The following is a 21,940-nucleotide window of genomic DNA, read 5'->3' on the forward strand; positions in this document are numbered from 1 at the left end:
AATTTTTCAATCTAGAATTATTTGCGCATTGATGATGGTGCTGGACAGCCTTTCGTAAAAAATCCGGAGTACACAATTCATTAAGGGTACTTGGTATCATAATCCATTGAACTTAAAATATTTATGCAATTAAAAAGGTTATGGGAAAAAAAAAAAAAAAAAAAAAGAACCCCAACTAAGACTGGGAGAGCTATCGATCGCTTCATGCTTTCTATCTGAGCATTGAGTTACTTTTAATTCACTCACAAATCATGATTCAATTTAATTTCCACCTTTCTCTTGTCAATATAGAGCTTCAGTAGTACCTTTCTCGACAGCAACGGGGAAAATCTTCCTAATTTTCTTATATATAAATTCCACACATTCACATAATGCCTGATACAGAGGAAATTGCACTAGCCCGAACACAGTAACTGGAAGAAGGGCAACAATGTAAACCAGAGACCTAGTCCATTTCTTCTGGAGACCATTAATCAAAAGAAAATTAGTAGCACTGAAGGCGAGCATGGTAGTTAATTAGTTATCACGGAGGAGAAGAGTAAGGCGAATCCAAATTTTAGCTTGCGCGGGAGCGAGTGACAAAAATATGGATACTCAAAGGGAGAGGTTAGGATAGAGAGGAACATTACGACAGAAGCCAATGAGCAGGCTAGCGAGGCAATGTCCATGATGGTGAAGACCCAGAAGAAAGGAGAATCCAAGAAAAAATGAAAGCCATTATTTGGGTCATTACCCCCAGGAACCGTGTACGTCGCTGCAAGACCAAAGTGGCCACTAGGACTGCCACGACTGTGCATGCCTGAGTGGTGTCTTTCATCCAGGCTTGTGCCAACTTCAGAAGCTCTTCGTGTTGTTCATTGAACAGCTCCATTGCTATCTGATTATCTTGGTTGCGGTGCTTGGTGTAATTACATGGTACTATCTTTTTCACACTCTGCAGGGTGCACATACGTACGATGATGAGTAATGCTAGATATATCATATTTTTTTATATTACATTACATTGATCTCAAAGTTAACTGACCTGCATCCAACGCAACTCATCTTGCAATTGCATGGCAAGACCACTTAACTCCCTGGAAGTAAACGGAAGACATAACTTCCCTGGAAGTCTCTGGAAAAGAAAGCTCGAGCATCTTTTGGTAGAGAGTTTCATCACTCTCTGAAAAACATTAACTTCATCACTTCTGACGTGAGGTTATTTTAGCCTGATTTGTGCTTTAAAGGTTTACCTTCCCTTTTTCCGTTAATAAAGCTGATTTGGTCACCTGGAGTACCTTATATTGTTTTAGCTAAAACAAAGCTGACTAAATACAAATTTTTCAAAATTTCCCAATAGATCCTAGTTGTGTTCTTTTTTAGTCCACATTCTGCAGCCAAAATGAGGTCATTCTGGTTTTCAGTGGACTGTTTTTTTTCTCTTCCAAATACCAGTCTGCAGTACTGACCCTACTGGGATCTCCACTTAATCATCCTACCAACCTCCACCAACTCTAAGATGCTTCTTTAATTAGTTTCTCGATCTTTTTGCTATGGCTTAAATCTTAGGAAATAACTTGCTTATCCCCCTTATTGGGGATGTGGCATCACATAGAGAGGGTGAGAGAGAGAGAGAGAGAGAGAGAGAGAGAGAGAGAGGTGATGCCACATCCCCAATAACAGGGATAGGCAAGTCCCTCTCGATCTAAATCTTTATTATGTTTTCTTCACATTTATCAGAAACTATATTACAAATTGGAAGATCGGACTTGAGACCAAATTAGCATGCTTGTTTGAGAGTGTGCTTTTCTTGAGATTGCACCCTGGCAATCAATTCTGTTAGGTCAGGGTCAAGCAGATTCAGCCTAAGGCGCTGTTCTGTTTTCATAAATTAAATTTTACAGAGTAGAAGACAAATATTGGCAAATGTTCATGAATTGATCCTTGAAATGAACTTTTTGGCATATTGACTGATATATACGTTCAGAGCTTCCTATAGGACAAAAACGTATTATTAAAATAACAAATTAAACAAAAGCCAATTATTAACACCCTCCCTTAAACTGAATGTCTTCAGACATCAGTTTAGAGTTATCTACTCCAGCTCTTGTGCATCACACGCTTCCTTCATTGAATATACTCGAAGCAAATTCTGAAGCTTTATAAACACAGCTGGCTTAAGAGCCTTTGTCATAATATCTGCAATTTGGTCTTCACTTCTGCAATAAACTACTTCAATTACCTCACTTTGCAGAGATCACGCAGAAAATGATACCGTACATCCATATGCTTGCTTCTACCATGAAAGACTGGATTTTTCGAAAGTCTGATTGCAGACATATTATCACAATAAACTATTGTTGGATCTTTTTGATGATAACCCAGTACTTCAAGTAACCTTCTTAGCCAAATTGCTTGGCAGGCACAAGACGTTGCAGCAACGAACTCAGCTTCAGTTGTGGACAAAGTCACAATTAGTTGTTTCTTAGATGACCATGAAATAGCTCCAAACCCCATCATGAACACATATCCTGATGTGCTTTTTCTGCCATCTACATCACCAACATAGTCACTATCAGCAAAGCCATATAAATCCAAAAACGCACCTGACCTTGTTTCTTTTCCATTCAGCACTCCAAAATCGATTGTGCCCTTCAGGTATCGAAAAATTCTCTTGACTGCAGAGAGATAAAGCTCAGTTGGGCATTCCATATATCTTCTTATGAGACTCACTGCATGCGCGCATGATGTCCGGCTTGGTTGTAGTTAAATACATCAACCTTCCTACAATCTGCTTATAGAGAGTAGAATTCACTTTCTTTCCTTCAGAATTCTTCTTGAGTTTCAAACCATGTTCCGTTGGAGTGTTGACTGCATTGCAATCTTTCATTCGAAACCTCTCCAGAATTTCTTAAACATATTTCTTCTGTGTGATAAATATGCCACTAGGTGATTGTACCACTTCAATGCCAAGAAAGTAGCGCATCAATCCTAGGTCTGTTATGTCAAATTCTGTCATCATTGATTTTTTAAAATCAGCAAACATGCCCTTATCATTACCTGTAAAGATCATATCATCCACATACAAGCACACTAGAAGTATATATCTTCCCTCCATCTCTAATTTTTACGAAAAATGTGTGCTCATATGGGCATTTCTGGAAGCCTTCTCTTAGAAAATAAGACTATATCTGACTGTACCAAACTTTAGGGCTTGTTTCAGTCCATATAGAGCCTTTTTCAATTTGTACACCTTGTTCTCATCTCCTTTTTGCACATACCCTGGAGGTTGCTCTACATACACATGCTTCTGTAAGTCACCATGTAGAAAAGCTGACTTCACGTCTAGTTCAAAAATGGGCCATAAGTTTTGTGCTGCAATGGAAAGTACCAGTCGGATGGTGTCATGCCTTACAACCGGAGCAAACACTTCTTTGTAATCAACTCCGAATTCTTGCTTATAACCTTTTGCCACCAGACATGCTTTATGTTTCTCCACTGCACCCTTCTCATTCAATTTTGTCTTGTAGACCCATTTGACACCGATCACTGATTCTTCTCAATTGCCTTAATCTCATCATCCATGGCCTTCTGCCACTTTGCTTCTTTGACCGCATCTTGAAATGTTATACGATCACTATCTGCATATAAAGCAAAATGAGCAATTGTATCTTCATCAAATTGATGGCTGGACTTGACAAATTTGATGGCTGGACTTCACTTGATACAATTTCAGAAGAAACTGATGGTTGTCGTTGCTGATTGACTTCTACGCCTCCTTCTTCTTCATCAAAACTTACTGAAGTATGACTTGACTGCTGCCCAAATTGTTATTAGTCCAATTCCACATCTTTTCTTCAGAAAAAAAATAACATCTCGACTAATAACAAATTTCTTAGTAACTGGATTAAATAATTTGTAAGCCTTGGAAGAGTCACTAGCTTACACCAAGAAAGACACACTTCTCACCCTTGTCATCAAGCTTCTTTCTTTTCTGATCTGGTATATGTGCATAGGCGAGACACCCAAAAATTTTGAAATGGTCTACAGCAGGTTTGTGGTCACTCCAAGCTTCTTCAGGTGTCATGTTTTAAACAGCAAATGTGAGACTTCTGTTCAGTACATGAATGCTCCAGTTGACTGCTTCAGGCCAAAAACTCTTTGGAATTCTGTCATTTGTCAGCATGTTCCGTACCATATTTAAAATGGTACGATTCTTCCTCTCGGACACACTTTTTTTTCTGCGGTGTATAGGATGTTGTAAGCTACTTCCGAATATCATACAAGGCACAAAAGCTTGCAAATTCTTTTAAAGTGTATTCACCACCTCGATCATTTCGAAGAATCTTGATTGTTGTCCCTGTTCCATTCTCAACAAGGGCTTTAAATGTTTTGAATGCAGCTAGAGCATCTGACTTTTCCTGTAAAAAATAAACCCACGTTTTTCTGCTAGAGTCATCAATAAAAGAAATAAATATTTCTTTTTTCCATTAGATACCAGATTGATGGGCCCACAGATGTCGGAATAGATCAGCTCCAGTGGTTTACGAGCTCTCCATGCCTTTCCTTTTAGGAACTGATCACGGTGTTGCTTGCTAACAACACATTCTTCGCAAATTGTGGAATGAGGAAGTCTAGTCACCATTTTCTTATTATGAAGTGTCTTTAAACCTCTGAAATTCAGATGACCATAGCAAGCATGCCATAGCCAAGCTGAATCATTCAACCTTGCAGAGAAACAAGTCTGAATGTTATTCCGGATGTGCAAAGGAAACATCCTATTTGCTGTCATGAAGGCCTTTGCAATTAGCCCTTTTTGTTGGTCTTGAATTTGATAGGCTCTTTCTTTGATGATGATTGAATAACCCTTCGCATGATGGTATGAAGAGTGTTATCCTTGATCCATATTTTGATATTCCCTTTACCCATAACAGAAACTTTGGAGTCATCTTCAAACCTCACAGTAGTTCTGTATGATTCATCAAAGTAGGAAAACATTGACTTTTTCCCACACATGTGATTGCTACATCCACTGTCCAGGTACCATAAGTTTTGATTCGGCTCTTCCATGTTTTGACACACTGTTTGTGGATAAACCCACACCGATTCAACAGCCAACCATGGCTGGACACGTGGCCGGTCAGACCCAACTTCAGTGTTTGACTTCTCAGTGGTCAAACTTTGACCTCCACATCATTACACAGCTCGGCACTTCCTCTGTCAGCTCAGATCAGATCACCACGACAAGTCCTCCGTGCCCAGTCCGACCCGAACCGATGATCTTCCAAAGGATTGAGTGTTCATCTTTTCATGGTCATCCCGGTTCGGCTCGGCTCGGCGCCGAGGGAACATCCTTTCGAGTTCTAGCGACGACCGGTTACGACTCGGAGGGGGGACTACCTACTGGATCGGCTCGGTTAGGAATTCCATGTCCGATCCGATCACACATGGACTTCATGTATACACATAAGGACATGCGTTCGGGTCAGCTCGGCTTCCCGCCGCCATTCCAAGGAAGATCACGTTGGGACGAACCGCCACACTTAAATGCACCTGACAAGATCTTCTGACATATGGGACTTCCCAGCTCACATTCATGACTATTGAGGCAGTTCACCTGAATCTTCCATACTTGCATTCAATGCAGCATTGAATGCAAATGAGGTGGGTAGCTGTGCATGCCACTATTCACGACCGAACGCGTGGATCTTTCTCAACCAGCCAACCACATGCAGGTAACTTACTCATCACAATCTCCTTTGCCTATATATACCAACTTATATGTGCAAAATCAAGGATCTAGCTATCAATCCTTCACCAGAAAATATCTACACAAAAACTTTCACTCACCCCAAGAGCATACTCAACTTGCTGAGAATAAACCCAGAACATTTACCTTGTTCTTCCCATTCTCTCAAGTTCATCCCTTGTTCTTCCTCACCTATTTTCAAACACCATCAAACACATATCACTGACTTCATCATCGAAGCGTGTTTGGCTGGTACCACACCGGTCCATCTCTTTTGATCTTGTTTCTCTTACAGGAAGATCTTACGTCATCATCCAGCAAGACTTCGGATCAGCCAAGTCATCATTTCTAAGTTGTTGCATCTCTCTTACGGAAATTTGCATCAACACACACCATCAAAAGAGTAGCTTCATCTTCATCTTCCTCCCCTTTCTCTGCAAAATTTTCTTTTTCTGCCTTTTCTTTTGACATGTTAGTGTAACATTCAGAACGAAAGTGCCCATACCTATCACAGCGAAAGCATTTGATTTTTGACTTATCAAAATTTGGCACCTTTTCAGTGGGTTAATGATAAGAGTGACCTCTACCTCTGCCCCGAAAATCAGAATTTTGATCTCCTCTGCCTCGTCCTCGTCCTCGTCCTCGTCCTCGGCCTCTGCCCCGTCCTCGGCCTTGAGAGGTTGTGACTTGTAAAGTTTGCTCTTCAGACGTTGTATCTTGATTCTTAAGTTTTTGCTCATGAACCAGCAGGGAACTATGCAGTTTATCAATTGAAAGATCATCAACATCATTGGACTCCTCAATTGAACGAACAACGTAATTGAACTTCGTCGTCATCGATTGAAGAATTTTTTCTACCACTATGACATCTTCCATCTTGTCACCATGAAGCCTCATTTTACCTGCTATTGCCATTGTCTTGGAGAAATAGTCATCTACTTATTCTCCTGGCTTCATTTGAAGAATCTCAAAGTCTTTGCGGAGTGCTTGAAGATGTTGACGTTTCACGTTAGTTGTGCCTTGATACTTTTTCTTTATAAAATCCCAAATCTGCTTGGAAGTATCTTTTTGAAGAATAGTCTCCAGTATTGAGCGATTGATTGCTTGGAACAGGTAGTTCTTTGCCTTAAGATCCTTCAACTTTTGGTCTTCAAATGTCTTTCTCTGTGCGTCTGTCGATGTTTCTCCTTTTGGAGGTTCAGGAATACCAGTTTCAATGAGATTCCAGTATTCTTTAGATCTCAAAAAATTCTCCATCAGCATGCTCTAATGATCCTAATTAATGACCATCAAAGCGAGGTATAGCAGGTTGCACAAAACTGTCAGAGGCCATAAGTGATTGCTGCTGCAATTATGAGTAGAGAAAAGCTTCGGCTCTTTGACTGCTGTCTCTCACACCTCACGTGGGAATTCAACTTATCTTATTGATTGACTGAGTAGTCTTAAATAGAAATTACAAGCAGCAAACATATCAGAAAGATACGACCACTAATCCCATGAATAACAAACACTACTATTGCTGAGATTCTCCTAAATAATAGGTACGTAAAAAGCTAAACTACATGCTGTAGAATAGGACAACAACGTATTATATATTAAAAAAACAAATTAAACAAAAGACAATTCTTAACATAACATGCTCTGCAAAATAAAAAGAATTTTTCAATCTAGAATTATTTTGCGCGCACATTGATGATGGTACGTGCTGGACAGCCTTTCGTAAAAATTCTGTAGCACACAATTCATTAAGCATTATAAGTAGTACTTGGTATCATAATCCCTTTGAACTTAAAATATTTATGTAATTAAAAAGGTTACGAAAAAAAACCAACTGAGACTCGAAGACCTATCGCCTCATGCTTGCTTTTGGAGGATTGAGTTACTTTTAGTTCACTCACAAATCAAGATTCAATTTTCCACCTTTCACTTGCCAATATAGAGCTGATCAGCAGTACCTCTCTTGACAGCGACGGGGAAAATCTTCCTAATTTTCTTATATATGAATTCCACACATTCACATAATGCCTGATACAGAGGAAATTGCACCAGCCCGAACGCAGTAATTGGAAGAAGGGCAACAGTGTAAACCAGAGACCTAGTCCATTCCTTCTGGAGATTATTAATCAAAAGAAATATAGTAGCACTGAAGGCAAACATGGTAGTTATCATGGAGGAGAAGAGTAAGGCAAATCCAAATTTTAGCTTGCCCGGGAGCGAGTAACGAAAATATGGATACTCAAAGGGAGAGGTTAGGATAGAGAGGAACATTACGACAGAAGCCAATGAGCAGGCCAGTGAGGCAATGTCCATGATGGTGAAGACCCAAAAGAAAGGAGAATCCAAGAAAATAGGAAAGCCATTATTTGGGTCATTACCCCCAGGAACCGTGTACGCCGCTGCAAAGACCAAAGTGGCCACTAGGACTGCCACGACTGTGCATGCCTGAGTGGTGTCTTTCATCCAGGCTTGTGCCAACTTCAGAAGCTCATCGTGTTGTTCATTGAACAGCTCCATTGCTGTTTGATTATCTTGGTTGCGGTGCATGGTGTAATTACATGGTACTATCTTTTTCACACGCTGCAGGGTGTACATGTGTACGATAATGAGTAATGCTAGATATATTATATTTTTTTATATTACATTACATTGATCTCAAAGTTAACTGACCTGCACCCAACGCAACTCATCTTGCAATTGCATGGCAGGACCACTTAAACGCTGATTTTCCGTAGAGTAATATCTGCTATCAGAAACTTGGTGCAGTAGGGTATTGCCATCAGCGTCGATCTTGCGAGCCAACCTTGACATAATTTTTTTTCTTCTTTTGACAAGCTTAAAGATGTTGTACTGGCGGTGCCTGATGGCCACATGCAAAATATTGTGTTCATTATCACCGACGTGCTCAATAGCCTGAGGATGCACACTGAGTATCTCTTCCACAATGCGCACTGCTCCTGTGCTTGTTGCCATAAGCAATGGGCTAGTGTATATACATTCATGCCGCTTAGATGGTTTGGTTTGTTTAAGCTGCTTCATCACATCTACTTCTGGGTAACTGACCTTTACTTCTGCGTTAGCTTCCCTCCATGAAAAGTCTTTGTTGACGAGTAAGTGGGTGAGTTCCTGTAGTGCTTTTTGATTTTTCTTTTCCTTCCAGATCTTGTAGATTGTCGGCCACCCTAATATTCAGTACGTATTGATATATGGTTTAAGAGGCATTTCATATCCTTTCCGAAAATTGTTTTTTGTTTTCATCTTTAATATTTTTAAATGAAATCAGGAAGTAAACATTTGAAAACTATTTTTGAATAGAATACCAAATTCCCGCGATTGATTGATGAAATTAAATATATGAAGTACTACATTACATAAAAGGCTAGAAAATTTTAAACATGCAACAACACCATCTGCAATTTTATGCATGCAACTGGATGAAGAACACTTCAACTTGGTTGTGTATATACATAAATACGATTGAGAAAACAGTAATTTTAGTATTTGATGTGTTGGTACGAGTCAACCCGTGTAATTATTGTGTAATTATTAGAATTAATTATGTGATTTATTATTTCTTATAATTTAGTTATAGGCCCATATATATATATACCACATTTGTGGTCTTAATGAAAAAAGCAAGAATTATATTTCAAAATCCTAAATCATTCTCTGTTCAGTTTCGTACGGGTCAACTATAAATTTTTCTTGCTCCGTGAAGCCCTTTTACTAGCTAGAGTATAACTCATTGACTTTTTTATTACTAATTTTACTCCAACTTTAAAGTGTTTTGCCACTTAGGAATAGAATATCCCCTTGTAGCTTGTAATTCATTGGCATTTACTAAATATAGAAGATTGAGGAATGCTAGTTACCTTCTCCTCCAAACTTCTCTCTTATAATTTCGCAATGTCGTCTCATAATTAGAATCATTTATTTTTTATATCTCCTTGAAACCTTATATTTACAAAAATCTAACCAAATTGAAAATCATTTAGTCATGTAACTGTTATCAAATAAATTGACAGTGAATCTAACTGTTACCAAAACTGTGTGTTTATTTGATATATATGAGTTACATGACTAATTTAATTTTTATTTTGTTAATCTTTTTTTCAAAGATAATCTTGAAGAGTGACTTAAAAAATTGATTCCAATTATAAGACTCCATTGTAAAATTAGAATGGTAATTAGAGAGAATGTCCAAGGAGATCAAAGAGAAAAGGTAGCTAGCTAGCATTTCTCTTAGAATATTAACACGTTATATTTCGTTCATTAAAAAAAAAATGCTATTTTCCCACCCACTTCATTTTTACACCAACCATTAAATTTGAAAAAAATATAAAAACATTCTTCATACCTTCCATTATTCCTATAATACCCTTTGATATACTAACTCAAACACTCACCTACTAAACACTCTTTCCACCCCCTCTTAACTATCATCTCACTCACTCATCTTTTTCCATAATTCTTTTCTTCCATAAACCCTAATCCTACTTTGTCACCAAAACTTAAAATCAATGATACTATTTGGTTGATGCTCATACATCTATTAAAATATATGATTATTCTATACCCTAAACCCTTATTATTTATTTATTTATAGTTTTAGATAAATAATTCATTCTATTTTAATGTTTTTTTTTAATTTAGAAATTAAATATTAATCTTAGGGATTTAATTTGAAATTTAGAAATGAATTATAGGATGGATATAAGATTCTTTTGCTTCTATTTGGAAAAAGATGGGTGGGTGGAATGATAGTTAAGGAGGGTGAGGAGAGTGTTTAGTAGGTGAGTGTTTGAGATGGTATATCAAAGAGTATTTATAGGAATAATGGGAGGTGGGAATAATGTTTTTATATTTTTTTTCAAATTGAATGGTAGATGTAAAAATAAGGTGGGTGAGAAAATAAGATAAGGGGATGGAAATATAAGCACTCAAAAAAAATAACAATTATATCCAAAACTTTAGGGATGCTATTTACATATTATAAAACTTTAAACTCACAAAGGAAAAATATAGCAGGTTAGACCTAATAAAAAAAATGTATATATATATATATATGAGGGTTCATTTTTTAAATTGAATCAGAATATTATAAAATTTGATTACCCGCAAGCTTCTTCCCCCAACTAGATTGTCCGGGCTTACCCGGAGAGCGGCTCTCCGTATCTTTCTCAACAGGAAGGCCTGCATAATATATAATAAATAATGCAGTAGATGTTACGGTTAGTGCATCGATCTGTAAACCTTCGGAAATAATTTCTTCACAATATATATATATATATATATTTATATATTTACAGCAGTAGATCGAGTAGGTCGTACAATAATAAATGAGCATCTTCCATAAGCTTTTGTGAAATTCTGGTTTGAAGACCAATGGCATTTGGGCTAAAAATTGAAGGCTTGTGAATCCTTTATCTTCCTTTTCTTCTGCAAGAAATTCGTAGTTGGTCTGTAACCAAAGGGCAGTCTCTGCATTGGAAGGCCAATTAAAACATCATGGAATTAATGTATAATGTAAGAATTGGTTCAAGGCATTGTTTTATAGAATTTTTGTGGTGAGAATTATAGGATTTTTACGGTAATTAAGATACAACATTTTTCATTATTGTTTTTGTTTTTTTTTTTGTTTTTGTTGCAAGCATATCCAAATCTTTTGAACATATTTATACATACGATTGATTTTGTTTTTTTTTTTTTAGTTTAACTAATTAATGATGAAATAATAAAATTTCACTATAAGATAGGATGTCTCTAAATTTTCAACTTTTGATACTCATCAATTATCGAAGGGATTAATGTCATTTTGCTCCCCAGACTATTACACATGTATCAGTTTGCTCCCCAGACTTCTAATTTGGAAAATTAAGGACCCTGACTTTTTCAATTTTGCCAATTAAGGTTATTCCGTCAATTTATACATTTTTCATCTAAAATGTCGAGATGATCAAGCAAAATTTAGCAAGAAATAAAAGAGGAAAAATGATGCATGAGGAAAAAATGATAAGATCTAATTGGAAGGGACCATTTTGCCCTCAAAGATTTGGATAAAAAATGTGTAAATTGACAAAAGAACCTCAATTGGAAAAATTGAAAAAGTCAGGGTCCTTAATTTTCCAAATTAGAAGTCTGGGGAGCAAACTGATACAAGTGTAATAGTCGGGGGAGTAAAATGGTATTAATCCCATTATCGAATGATAAACCACTCTTTTCTTTATAATCAATTTTCACTGTTTTGTTGTACATGTGAGTAGTTTATCGAAGGATTAAAAATTCTTTATATACTTGTAGGATTGTCAATATGTAGAGCCTGATTTTTGTGTTCTCCTTGGGGCCACGAAAATCTTAGGGTCGGCCTGGCGCCTTGCGCGCAAATGATCAATTAAGAATCAACAACATATAGAGCTAACCCAACCCACATTAATTTAATTTTGTGCGTACCTGAGAAATTAATGACAGCAATAATTCTAGAGACATCATTTCAATTTTTGTTCATCAAAATAATATGATAATTTTTACTTGTAAATAAATGAGATTCAAAGTGGACGCATACAGTTATTGAATAAAGAAATTAAGACTGTCATATCATCTAGAAAGTTAATTAATTGAGATAATAGTTAGTGTTCTAGTCTAATTGTGGTATGTGACATTGTGAGATGGAGATGGAGGTACATACCAAAATGTTGGCCAACGACGGTGACATGAAGACTGTTCTTTTTATCAACATCTCTGTGCAAGTGTTTTTCCATATCGTCCACCCTCTTGGAAAAAGACATGACCAAGTGTGTGTGACCGAGAGCAGCAGCCCTGTAGAGTGGGGTTTCTCCCAAGTTGTTCCAAATCTCTAGCAGACATGGGCCGAACTTGTCCAACAAGAAATCTGCTGCTTCCAGATTTCCGGCGGCAGCCACTTCGTGAAGAACGGTGTTTCCATGGTGATTATAGGACACCACGGCCTCGCGTTGCCGTTCGATGGTGGGTAACAGATCAATCAATCTCTCGAGCACATCTTTGCTTTCGCTTATGAAGGCAGCTGCAATGTGCAATACGTTGTCTCCCTCCAATGTCAACTCTACAATTAATATTGGTAAGTCTTGATCCTGTAAGTGTCGTATCAGCCCTTCCCAGTCATTGTACTCCAAGGCCAATCTGTAGAGCTTAATTACCCACGGATTTGTAGTACTCTCCATTTGATGATCTATCTCAGCTAGCTGGTCCTTGCTTTGTTTTTATAGGAATTTTGTAAAGTACTCGCGCGCATATACTTTGCTTGATTAATTAACAAAGTTGAAAGGAAGGCATAAATAAAGCAAATTAAGTTTCACACTTTCACTTTCACTTTCACTTTCACATGTGTTTCATGTTTCGTCCTTGAGGAGAATTTTAAAAAGTATCCATCCTGTAAAGTATCTGTCTTTGCTTGCTTAATTAGTTCACTGAATATAGGTTATGTGTGCTTCACATGCTATCTCACTAGATATATAGATCATGTTGTGACTAATAGTACATATATATATATATATATATGTATAGGGGAGTGCTAGGGTGCCTCAATATATGGTGCCTCAAGTGTGCCTCATTATCATGAAATTTTATATTAACTTAAGGGAGGCGTTTTTCGCACTTTTTTTTTCTCCGTTTGCGCTCCATCTCCTTTTTTAATGTATTTTGTATATTTTTATTATATATTTTTCTAAATTTACCATTTATGACTGTTGAATTTTTATTTTAATTATCTTTCAGTAATATATGATTATTGTTTCCTAAATTCTCTCATACTTATTAAAAAAATAAAAAAAAAGTAATTTTCTCTCTCCCTCATCGTATCTTCTTCATATTGTATCTCTTTGTTTTCTATGCCATTTTTTTTTTCTTTTGTGAACCAGTCTTGTACATGTTTTCAATCATTATTCTATACGTCATTAGGAAAATATTTAGCATATCATTTTTTTTTTTTCATTTTCTTCATGAGGGTCATGATTTATGTATCTTCTTCTTTTGATGGTATGTGGGTTTTGTGTTATGAAATTAATAAGGGTTTTCAATTAATCCACTCCCTCATTTTTTGGTCTTTTGACACTACCAAGAAAAATGTTTCCATGCCAAGCAACCACTACTTATTTGTAGCATATTTTATTTTTTAAAAAATGAATGTCACATGATAGCTTAATAAGAAAAAAAATTTTACTAAATATCATGAAAACGGACAGAAGTGTAGAGAATTACATAAGTTTTTCTTTCTTTTTACAAAGAGAGTTATAAAAATAGGTATATTATTATGATAATTTTAAAAAATTAAATGTATAGGATTTAATGTTGCATATGTGACATTCTATAATTAAAAACCAAAGGGTATATGTGAAAAATAAATAATAAAAATATATACAAACATTTTTTAAAAAATAAGAACGAGTGCAAATGGAGGAAAAAGGAGTGCGAAAATCACCTCCCTAACTTAAATATTTAATTTTATTAAACACATGTCATAATCCGGCCACTTGCCACATAAGCTTTATCAATGATTATTTCAACCTTTCAAATAAATGTAGAAAAAATGATTTCAACCCTAAATTAAAAAATCTAAGGTCCATTGACTTTAGGTACCAAATTATAATGTTTTTTCATTTCAACTACTAAAACATTTATGTCATTTCACTTTAAGTACTAATTTCAGTTTAGGTATCAACTTTAAAAAACATGGTTATATCGAACTGTGACTGTCTAACAGTCATACTTTTTTATTGATTTATTGTTTTTTCAATATTTGCAAGACTTAAACTTTAATATTTAGTCTTTGGGTTATAGGACTTCATCCCCCAAACCTAAATCAAAAAGTATGAAACCCTTAAAAAATTTTATTTTTTATAAATTTTAAATAGTCACAACTGTAACTGTTCGACAGTCACAACTATATAACAAACTGATTTGTGACCTAATCCAAAATGTTTTACTCTAAGTTAGTACCTAAACTAAAAAAAATTAGTGTCTTACTGCTTTATTAAAAAACTATTGATATTTGGTATTTAATCTAAATTTTCTAAAAAATCTATTACTTATTTTTTATAAGAAAAAAAAATACAGCCCCAAATGTAGAACCCTAAAATTTCATATATTAACTTCAAATGATTATTAGTCCCATATATCTTCAGAACTAGTTTATTTTCATAATTTGTATTTAATTATAATTGATCATTATTATCTGCTGCAACTTGAATGCGAGACTTGATCTGGAAGGCAATATCAACGTATAGCTATTTGGTTTGTGTTTGGCTATGTGGGTAGGCATCAAGAACAAGTTGGATTTTGGCAATACTGTTGTATGGCTTGATCTCATGAATGTTAGAGTGAGATCGACATAGCAATCTCAACTAAAAAAACTTATGATGAGACCGTAAAAACAATGAAAATAAAAAATGGTGGTGCAGAGGCTTAAATCTAAAACTTGCGATGAGAACTTTAATCTCAAAATTGTGATAAGAATTTGATTTAAGAAATCATGAACTTTGAACATGAATTGAAATGGCGAGAGAATGAGCAGTTGCAGTCGAAACCTGCAAAGAAGATATATACAAACCAAATATCATTATTGATATCGCCCATTACATATGATTAAGGTACATTTAATTTCAAATGACATGGAATTGAGGCACAAATTTTGAGGCCCGTAATCTTTTCCCATATATATATGTAGAAAAAATTTCACCATCAAATAACCGCACTTTTTTTCTTCGGATATTAGGTACCAAGCGCTTGACACTGTTTATTTTTTTCACTGCCAATCACTTTTTGCAGTGGTTGCCGCTATTTTCACCGTCTTTTTCAACTCCGTTTTCGATGGGCTCATTCATATAAGGTGTAAAATCACAAAGTTAAAACTCAACTTTAAACTAACAAACTCAGCATGTGCCAATTGATCGGAGCAGAAAAAATTGAAGTACTGATTGGTTGGCAAGGGACAACGATCTCAACGTGTTTCCAATGAGCTACATACATCTATTCTAGAGAACTACTCTATATATATACAAAAAAAAAAAAAAATTTAGAGCTAACCAGAATTAGGAAGATAATACGGTGCTAATCACCATTTTGGGCCCACTACCCAATATAATCTCATGATCCAAATCGTTCATATTTTAGGTCTCCATTCAAAGATTAACCTTGCAAAAAATCAACCAAATAACAAATTATTTAGCCATTCGTTTATCATTACAATCATTTCATGTTTTATTGAAAAACTTGTGTTCGTCCATTTACATGAGCACAATTAGTTTAGTAATAGTTGACTAAACGATTTCCGATTTTGTTGATTTTTGCAAGAATGATCTTTGAATGAGAATCTAAAAAATAAACTGTTTGGATCATAAGATTATATTGTGTAGTGGGATAAAAATGATGGTTAGCGTCGTATTATTTTACTAAATGGTTAACTATAGATGTGCCTGTATATAAATATATATATAGTTTAATTTCACATTTGGTCCACTTATTATCCACTATTGCCCATGTTGGTTCACAAATTTTTGTAAGTGTCATATTCATCCACGAACTATCTAATGTTTACCACGTTGGTCCAATTTGTCAAAATACCTCAAACGAACGTTAATTTTAGTCACGTGCCCCACACATGGAGGGGAAAATCAATGATTTATGTCCCCACCCTTTTGTCAGCCATCGGCTAGCAACGTCTCCCCTCTCCCTCGGCGGAGGTGGCCCTCTTCTCCCCTCTCCATTTCTCTCTAGAGAGAGGGAGAGAGAGACAGAGAGAGAGAAGTGGCAGAGGGGAGAAGAAATCATCGATATGCTTCTCCAAGTGTGGGGCATGTGTCCAAAATTGACGTCCTATTGGGATATTTTGACAAATTGGACCAACGTAGCAATTAACGTTAGCTAGTTCATGGATGAATATGGCACACACAAAAAATTTGTGCACCAACACAGGACAAAGTGAATAATAAGTAGACCAAATGTGAAATTACCGCTATATATATAAGGAGTTTCCATTGAGGGATTTCTTAAATGAATTTAGATCCTGTACTTGTTTTTTCTCTACTTATTTTTACTTGACTTGTAATTATAGTTGTGCTTTTGTTATCCAGAGTAGAGGGCAAATGATGAAATAAATTTCTAGTACTTTTTGGGTGTGAATGAAGTTATATAAACCCTTGGATTTATATAATACGATTAAAATTATAATCTAGTGAGCTTAACAAAAAAAATTACTTAAATAAGCTTATTAATTTATAAATCTCAATCAAAGCTCACAAACCTTAGCAACCCAAAAACATATATGTTTAATATGTAGCAAAAAAGACAAATTTTAGAGTTATCAAAAACCTTCGACAAAAATTGTCATACTAAGCAGTTTTGTTTTCTTGTGATTTGATTTTGTGGGATGTTTTTGCTTTTCTAATGAAATATGGATTAAAAAACAAACAAAAAAATTTTTTTTTTAGTAATCAACTGTCGTGAATGAGATGTGAACTGAGTAAGAGTGTTTATAACACTGGGTTGTGACTTGTGAGCTATCCACCAAAGTACCAAACACTCCATGTGAGTGAGTTGGTCATGTTTTATAATTTCAACTACAGCCAACACACATGATGATTTTGTGATTTGGATGTATCTTCCAAGCCCAACCCAGCAGCAGCCTGCCTTCTACTCTTTCTTCCTCTCCACCATTTCATTAGGCCCAAAAGAAAATCCCAGTCATTTCCCAGACACAGAGCGCATCTTATCGAAGATCCCTTCTCTTATTCCCTCTTTCACATTCACCCCTATAAATACTCACACATCCTCCTCCCCATAGATTCCCAGAATCCCACAGCTCATACCATAAACAGAGCCAAAAGGATTTTTAAAAATAAAAATAAAAAATACTTCTTTTTACTAACAAATTTTTGGCGCGAAAGAAGGACCCAAAGGCAGCAATGAAAATACAGAACGCGGAGGAGGAGGAGGTGTGCTCCGTGAGCGAAGCGTCGCCGGCTTCGAAGACTCCGGCAATCGGAGATGAGAGTGAGACGGACGGAGAAGTATTGGTGCCACCTCTGAACTTCGCGATGGTCGATAATGGCGAGTTTAGGTCCGGTTTCCCTCATTCTGCCAATTTCAGCTTTCTGGAATCCCTAGGCCTACGCTCCATTGTCTGAGTCAAATTCCACCAAAGTTCTTAATTTAGTTCAAATTTGGTTTCAGTTCGATAAAGTTGGGTAATTTTGACTAATTTTGTGTTTTGTTGGGGGCTTGTGGGTTAGATATTTGTGCCCAGAACCGTATCCAGAGGCAAACAAAGAGTTTTGAAGGCAAATAGGATTAGGCTTTTCCAGTTCGGGATCGAAGGCTGTCAGGTTTCGCTTTGTTTTTGCTTTATTTTTCCAATATTATTTTGAAACTTTTGCAGAATGTGTGTGCTATTGCTTGAGAGTATAGACTAGAGAATAAGATGATGGTGATGCAAAGTTTATGATTTTATTAATTAGAGTTGATTTATAAATTCTAACTAACCGTATGTGTTCATCAATTGTGATGTTCTTTAGTTATGGTCATGATTTGAACTTTTTGGACAAAACCCTCAATTTATTAAAGATCATATGAGGGGCTGGGAGAAGAAAAACAACAACTATTTTGTGGATAGGACATAAGAATTTCAGACATAAATTGTTTTTGGTGTGAAGAGTTTCTGGTTAAGTTCATAAGTTTCTGAAATAAGTAACATCGTGGCAAATTGCGTGTCAGAATCACTAGATTAGCTTTGGTGCAAGAGTGATGAGTAGTTTGGGCAAGATATCATCACTATGAGTCTATGGCCTTGTTGTGCCCCTTTCTGCCAAGCCTCTACTTTGAATGAGTATTGAATACTATAGTTCAACTGCAAGATAAAGTCTAAAGCAGCCTATGAGTTTTAACATATATTTTATGTAATTCATTGGCTTGCTCAACACCTGTGAGTCATATATATCTTGCTTTAATTGGTTGCCCTCAAAAGCACTTGAAAGCTAGTTGGTTAGACAAGCATGTTGACAATCCTAGTCAGCACTTTGGATTTATATATGTACATTGACGTATGTTACATGTTTGAAACAGAATTGTACTTCCAACCTTAGGTTATTTTAGCTTGATTTGTGCTTTAAAAGTTTACCTATCCTCTTTCAGTTGCTAGAAATGAATATCTTATATTGTTTTAGCTAAAACAAAGCTGACTAAGCACAAGGCGTTTCATTTCCTTCTGTTCTCTATTCTGGCTTGGTATGTATTCAAAATTTCCCAATAGGTCCTAGTTGTGTTCTCTCTTAGTCATTCTGCAGCCAAAAGGAGGCCATTCTGGGTTTTCATTGGACTGTTTTTGACTCTAACAAACACCATTCTAAAGTACTGGGGATCTCCACTGAATCATCCTACCAACCTCCACCAACTCCAAGATGCTTCTTTTGTTTCTCTATTTGCAATGGCTTTGTCCATCCAAATGAATTTCAAGTTATTGTAGTAAAACCTGACCTGTTGTCTGTTGACCCTTTGGCTTTTCTGAAAGCGAATTATGTTTTCTTCACATTTATTGGGAACCAACTACATTTTCTCGAGGTTGCACTCTGCCAATCAATTCTTTAAGGTCAGGGTCAAACAGATTTAGAATAAAGCGTAATTCTGTTTGTAGAACTCAAATTTTATTGCAACTTTGCAAAAGAATACAACCAAGTATAACTTCAGATAGGCAACCTATAGACAAATAGTGGCAAATGTTCATTTGATCCTTGAAATGATCTTGCTGGCATTTTGACTCCTAATGGTTGTAACTTCAGACTTTCATTATTTTTTATCTGACTTTAAACTTTTCTTTTATAATTTGTAACCCTTTGTGTTCACTTAATTGTTGTGTAACATGTTCTGTAAAATGAAAAGAATTTTTCTATCTAGAAATCTTTGGGCATTGATGATGGTGCTGGAGAGGAACCTTTTTGTAAAGATTCCGGAGCACAGAATTCATGAAGCATTAAAAGTAGTACTGGGTATCATAATCCCTTGACTTGTTTTTGTGCTTAAGATTATACCAAAGCTTGCTTGTTTTACAATTTGCTAATACAACTGCTTGACTGTTTATACCAGATGTGAGGAACCAGCCACTCCAGATTCATTGCAAACGGGGGAAGGTACTGTTATCTTTTCTTACTAATCTGTTTTCTCACAAAAAAATGAGTCTTGGGTTCCAACATGATCTTTAATCTGAGTAATATTTGTTTTAATATTGTGCAGCACAGGACAGGTTGCCTTGTGGGATGCTTAAGAAGATTGCAAAGATGGTGCTTGTCCTCAATCTTTGATGAGCACAAGAGGTTTGCAGCTACCAAAGCTAGAGTGTCAGATCAGAGGTTCATTGAATTGTTTGATATTTCCAGCTTCAAGCATTTTCCAATGCATTTTTCATGTTCAAAAGGATAACACCTTCAATTTCCAGAGTCTGTGGATTAAGAATGGGGAGTCTACTGATAATTTAGTGAGATAGTGGAGAAGAATGTACAATAGTCTTAGTCATGGTGTTGGTGTTTCGTGTGCCTCTCATTTCATTTTTCTCAAAGCAAAGCAAAACACTACCTTACCGTACATAATACAAATTTACGGGGTTTTGAAAATTTAATAACATATAAACTTCTTCCACTTTTCATAATGTAAAATTGTAAACTTCATTTCTTATCATGTTTAAATCTTTCAAATTACTATTCCAAAATAATCTGTTGATTAAGTTTTAAGATTGAAATTCAATCAATAATCTTTTCAATAAAGAAATTAAAAACAGAGAGTAATCCACAGGGAGACAAACTTTCCAAAAATCGGCTCAAAGTGAAGAAATTTAATAAAAAATATTTCCACATCTTTTGCAGTCTCTCACCATTTGTTATATCACTACAAAAAGGAAAAGAAAAAAATATTAAAAAGAAAAAGAATGTGGACGAGAAACAATCGAATCGCCAATCTATATATATGACGACCGAAACGATGGCTCGGCCTTATCACTATACCTCGATGTTCTTCTCAAGCAAGAGACACACAAACTGTCCCTCCTTATAAATTGAAGGGAACCGAGGCTTTTCCGATGAAATTAAATCAACATTCAAACGTATAAAATAAAAAATAAAAAAAGTCTTTTTACGTAGAAAATAAAACCATTTAAGCAACAAGCAAAGCAGCTAATCAGCTATGAAAAAGCAAAGAAAGCACCCAACTTGAGACTAGAGACCCAATGCAACGACTCAAAATATAGAGAAGGAAGAGAAGGGGGCGCATAACTCTAATTGCTGTATCGCGGGAATTTATAGAGTCGCCAACGGCCAACCCTAGCCCCTTCTGAATTTACCAATATACCCTTACTTTACAATACGTGGATCGCTGTTGGGTTTGTAATTGTCATTCGGGCCCAAGCGCTGTCTCCTTTAAAAGGTCCAAGTTTTCATGTCCTAATTATACCGGCCCAATGAAATTTTTTAAATCTACCAAAAAAAAAACTGACAAAATTTTAAACTAACTCATCGCTCTCGATCCAATTTACCCGCGGAAATATGGCAATGTTGTTATTTGTTAATTAGTAATTAAAATTATTTCATGTGAAAATAATATAAGCATGGAATATATGTTTGGTCAAATATATATATATTCTTTATTTGACAGTTTCTTTTGAAAGTATTTAATTTCATCATGTTCTCAGAGAAACTAACTTTGTAGTATATGTTTTTGCTTTTTCGGACCACTCTAGAATTTCGTCTATGATTTGGTTTTTACTCTCCCTCTATGTTTGATTGTGTGGGTTTAGATTACTATCGGGTATTGTAACTTTATACTGTAAATTTTTCTTAAAAGAACCATATATAATATATGATAAAGAACTGAAAAATACTTCAATTTTTGTAATACTATTTGTTTGTGTATAAATTCACGTGGATTTAACAACCAATCATAGATCGACACGTGGCTGGTCAGATCCAATTTTCAGGCTTTGACTTTTCAACGGTCAAACTTGAACCTTCGCATCACCATATCAGCTCGGTACACTTTTATTGCCACTTCAAATCGGCCCATCTCAGCGGACCCCCACATCCGATCTGACTCGATCTGAGGATCCTCCAAGAAATTGAGCGTTCATCTTTTTCTTGGTTATCCCAGTTCGGTTCGGCTCAGCTCTTGGTGATCATCCTCTCAGACAACGGACTACCGTCGAGT

At 35.9% G+C, this 21,940-nt stretch overlaps 1 protein-coding gene, 1 non-coding gene and 1 pseudogene across 3 annotated transcripts; 1 reads left to right on the top strand and 2 right to left on the bottom strand.

Moving 5' to 3' along the window:
• Positions 1-4,785: 4,785 nt before the first annotated feature.
• On the bottom strand, positions 4,786-6,643 carry LOC147298478 (uncharacterized). The gene is made up of 3 exons (XM_086252686.1): positions 6,316-6,643; positions 5,876-5,920; positions 4,786-5,060 (listed from the first exon to the last, which is right to left on the bottom strand). Exons 1-3 carry the CDS (start codon positions 6,641-6,643, stop codon positions 4,786-4,788), a joined length of 648 nt encoding a protein of 215 aa, XP_086108812.1.
• A 10,882-nt stretch (positions 6,644-17,525) lies between these two features.
• LOC147298479 (inositol diphosphatase DSP1-like) lies at positions 17,526-20,425 on the top strand (annotated as a pseudogene). Its single transcript, XR_015122314.1, has 5 exons — positions 17,526-17,879; positions 17,989-18,081; positions 19,677-19,737; positions 19,835-19,878; positions 19,982-20,425. The product of XR_015122314.1 is annotated as an inositol diphosphatase DSP1-like (transcript).
• A 244-nt stretch (positions 20,426-20,669) lies between these two features.
• LOC147298480 (small nucleolar RNA snoR111) lies at positions 20,670-20,795 on the bottom strand. Its single transcript, XR_015120117.1, has one exon. It is a non-coding gene; the product is annotated as a small nucleolar RNA snoR111 (small nucleolar RNA).
• Positions 20,796-21,940: the final 1,145 nt, after the last annotated feature.

This window comes from Dryas octopetala, chromosome 1 (assembly GCF_963921425.1).
Source record: "Dryas octopetala chromosome 1, drDryOcto1.1, whole genome shotgun sequence".
In the NCBI taxonomy this organism is placed as follows: Eukaryota; Viridiplantae; Streptophyta; class Magnoliopsida; order Rosales; family Rosaceae; genus Dryas; species Dryas octopetala.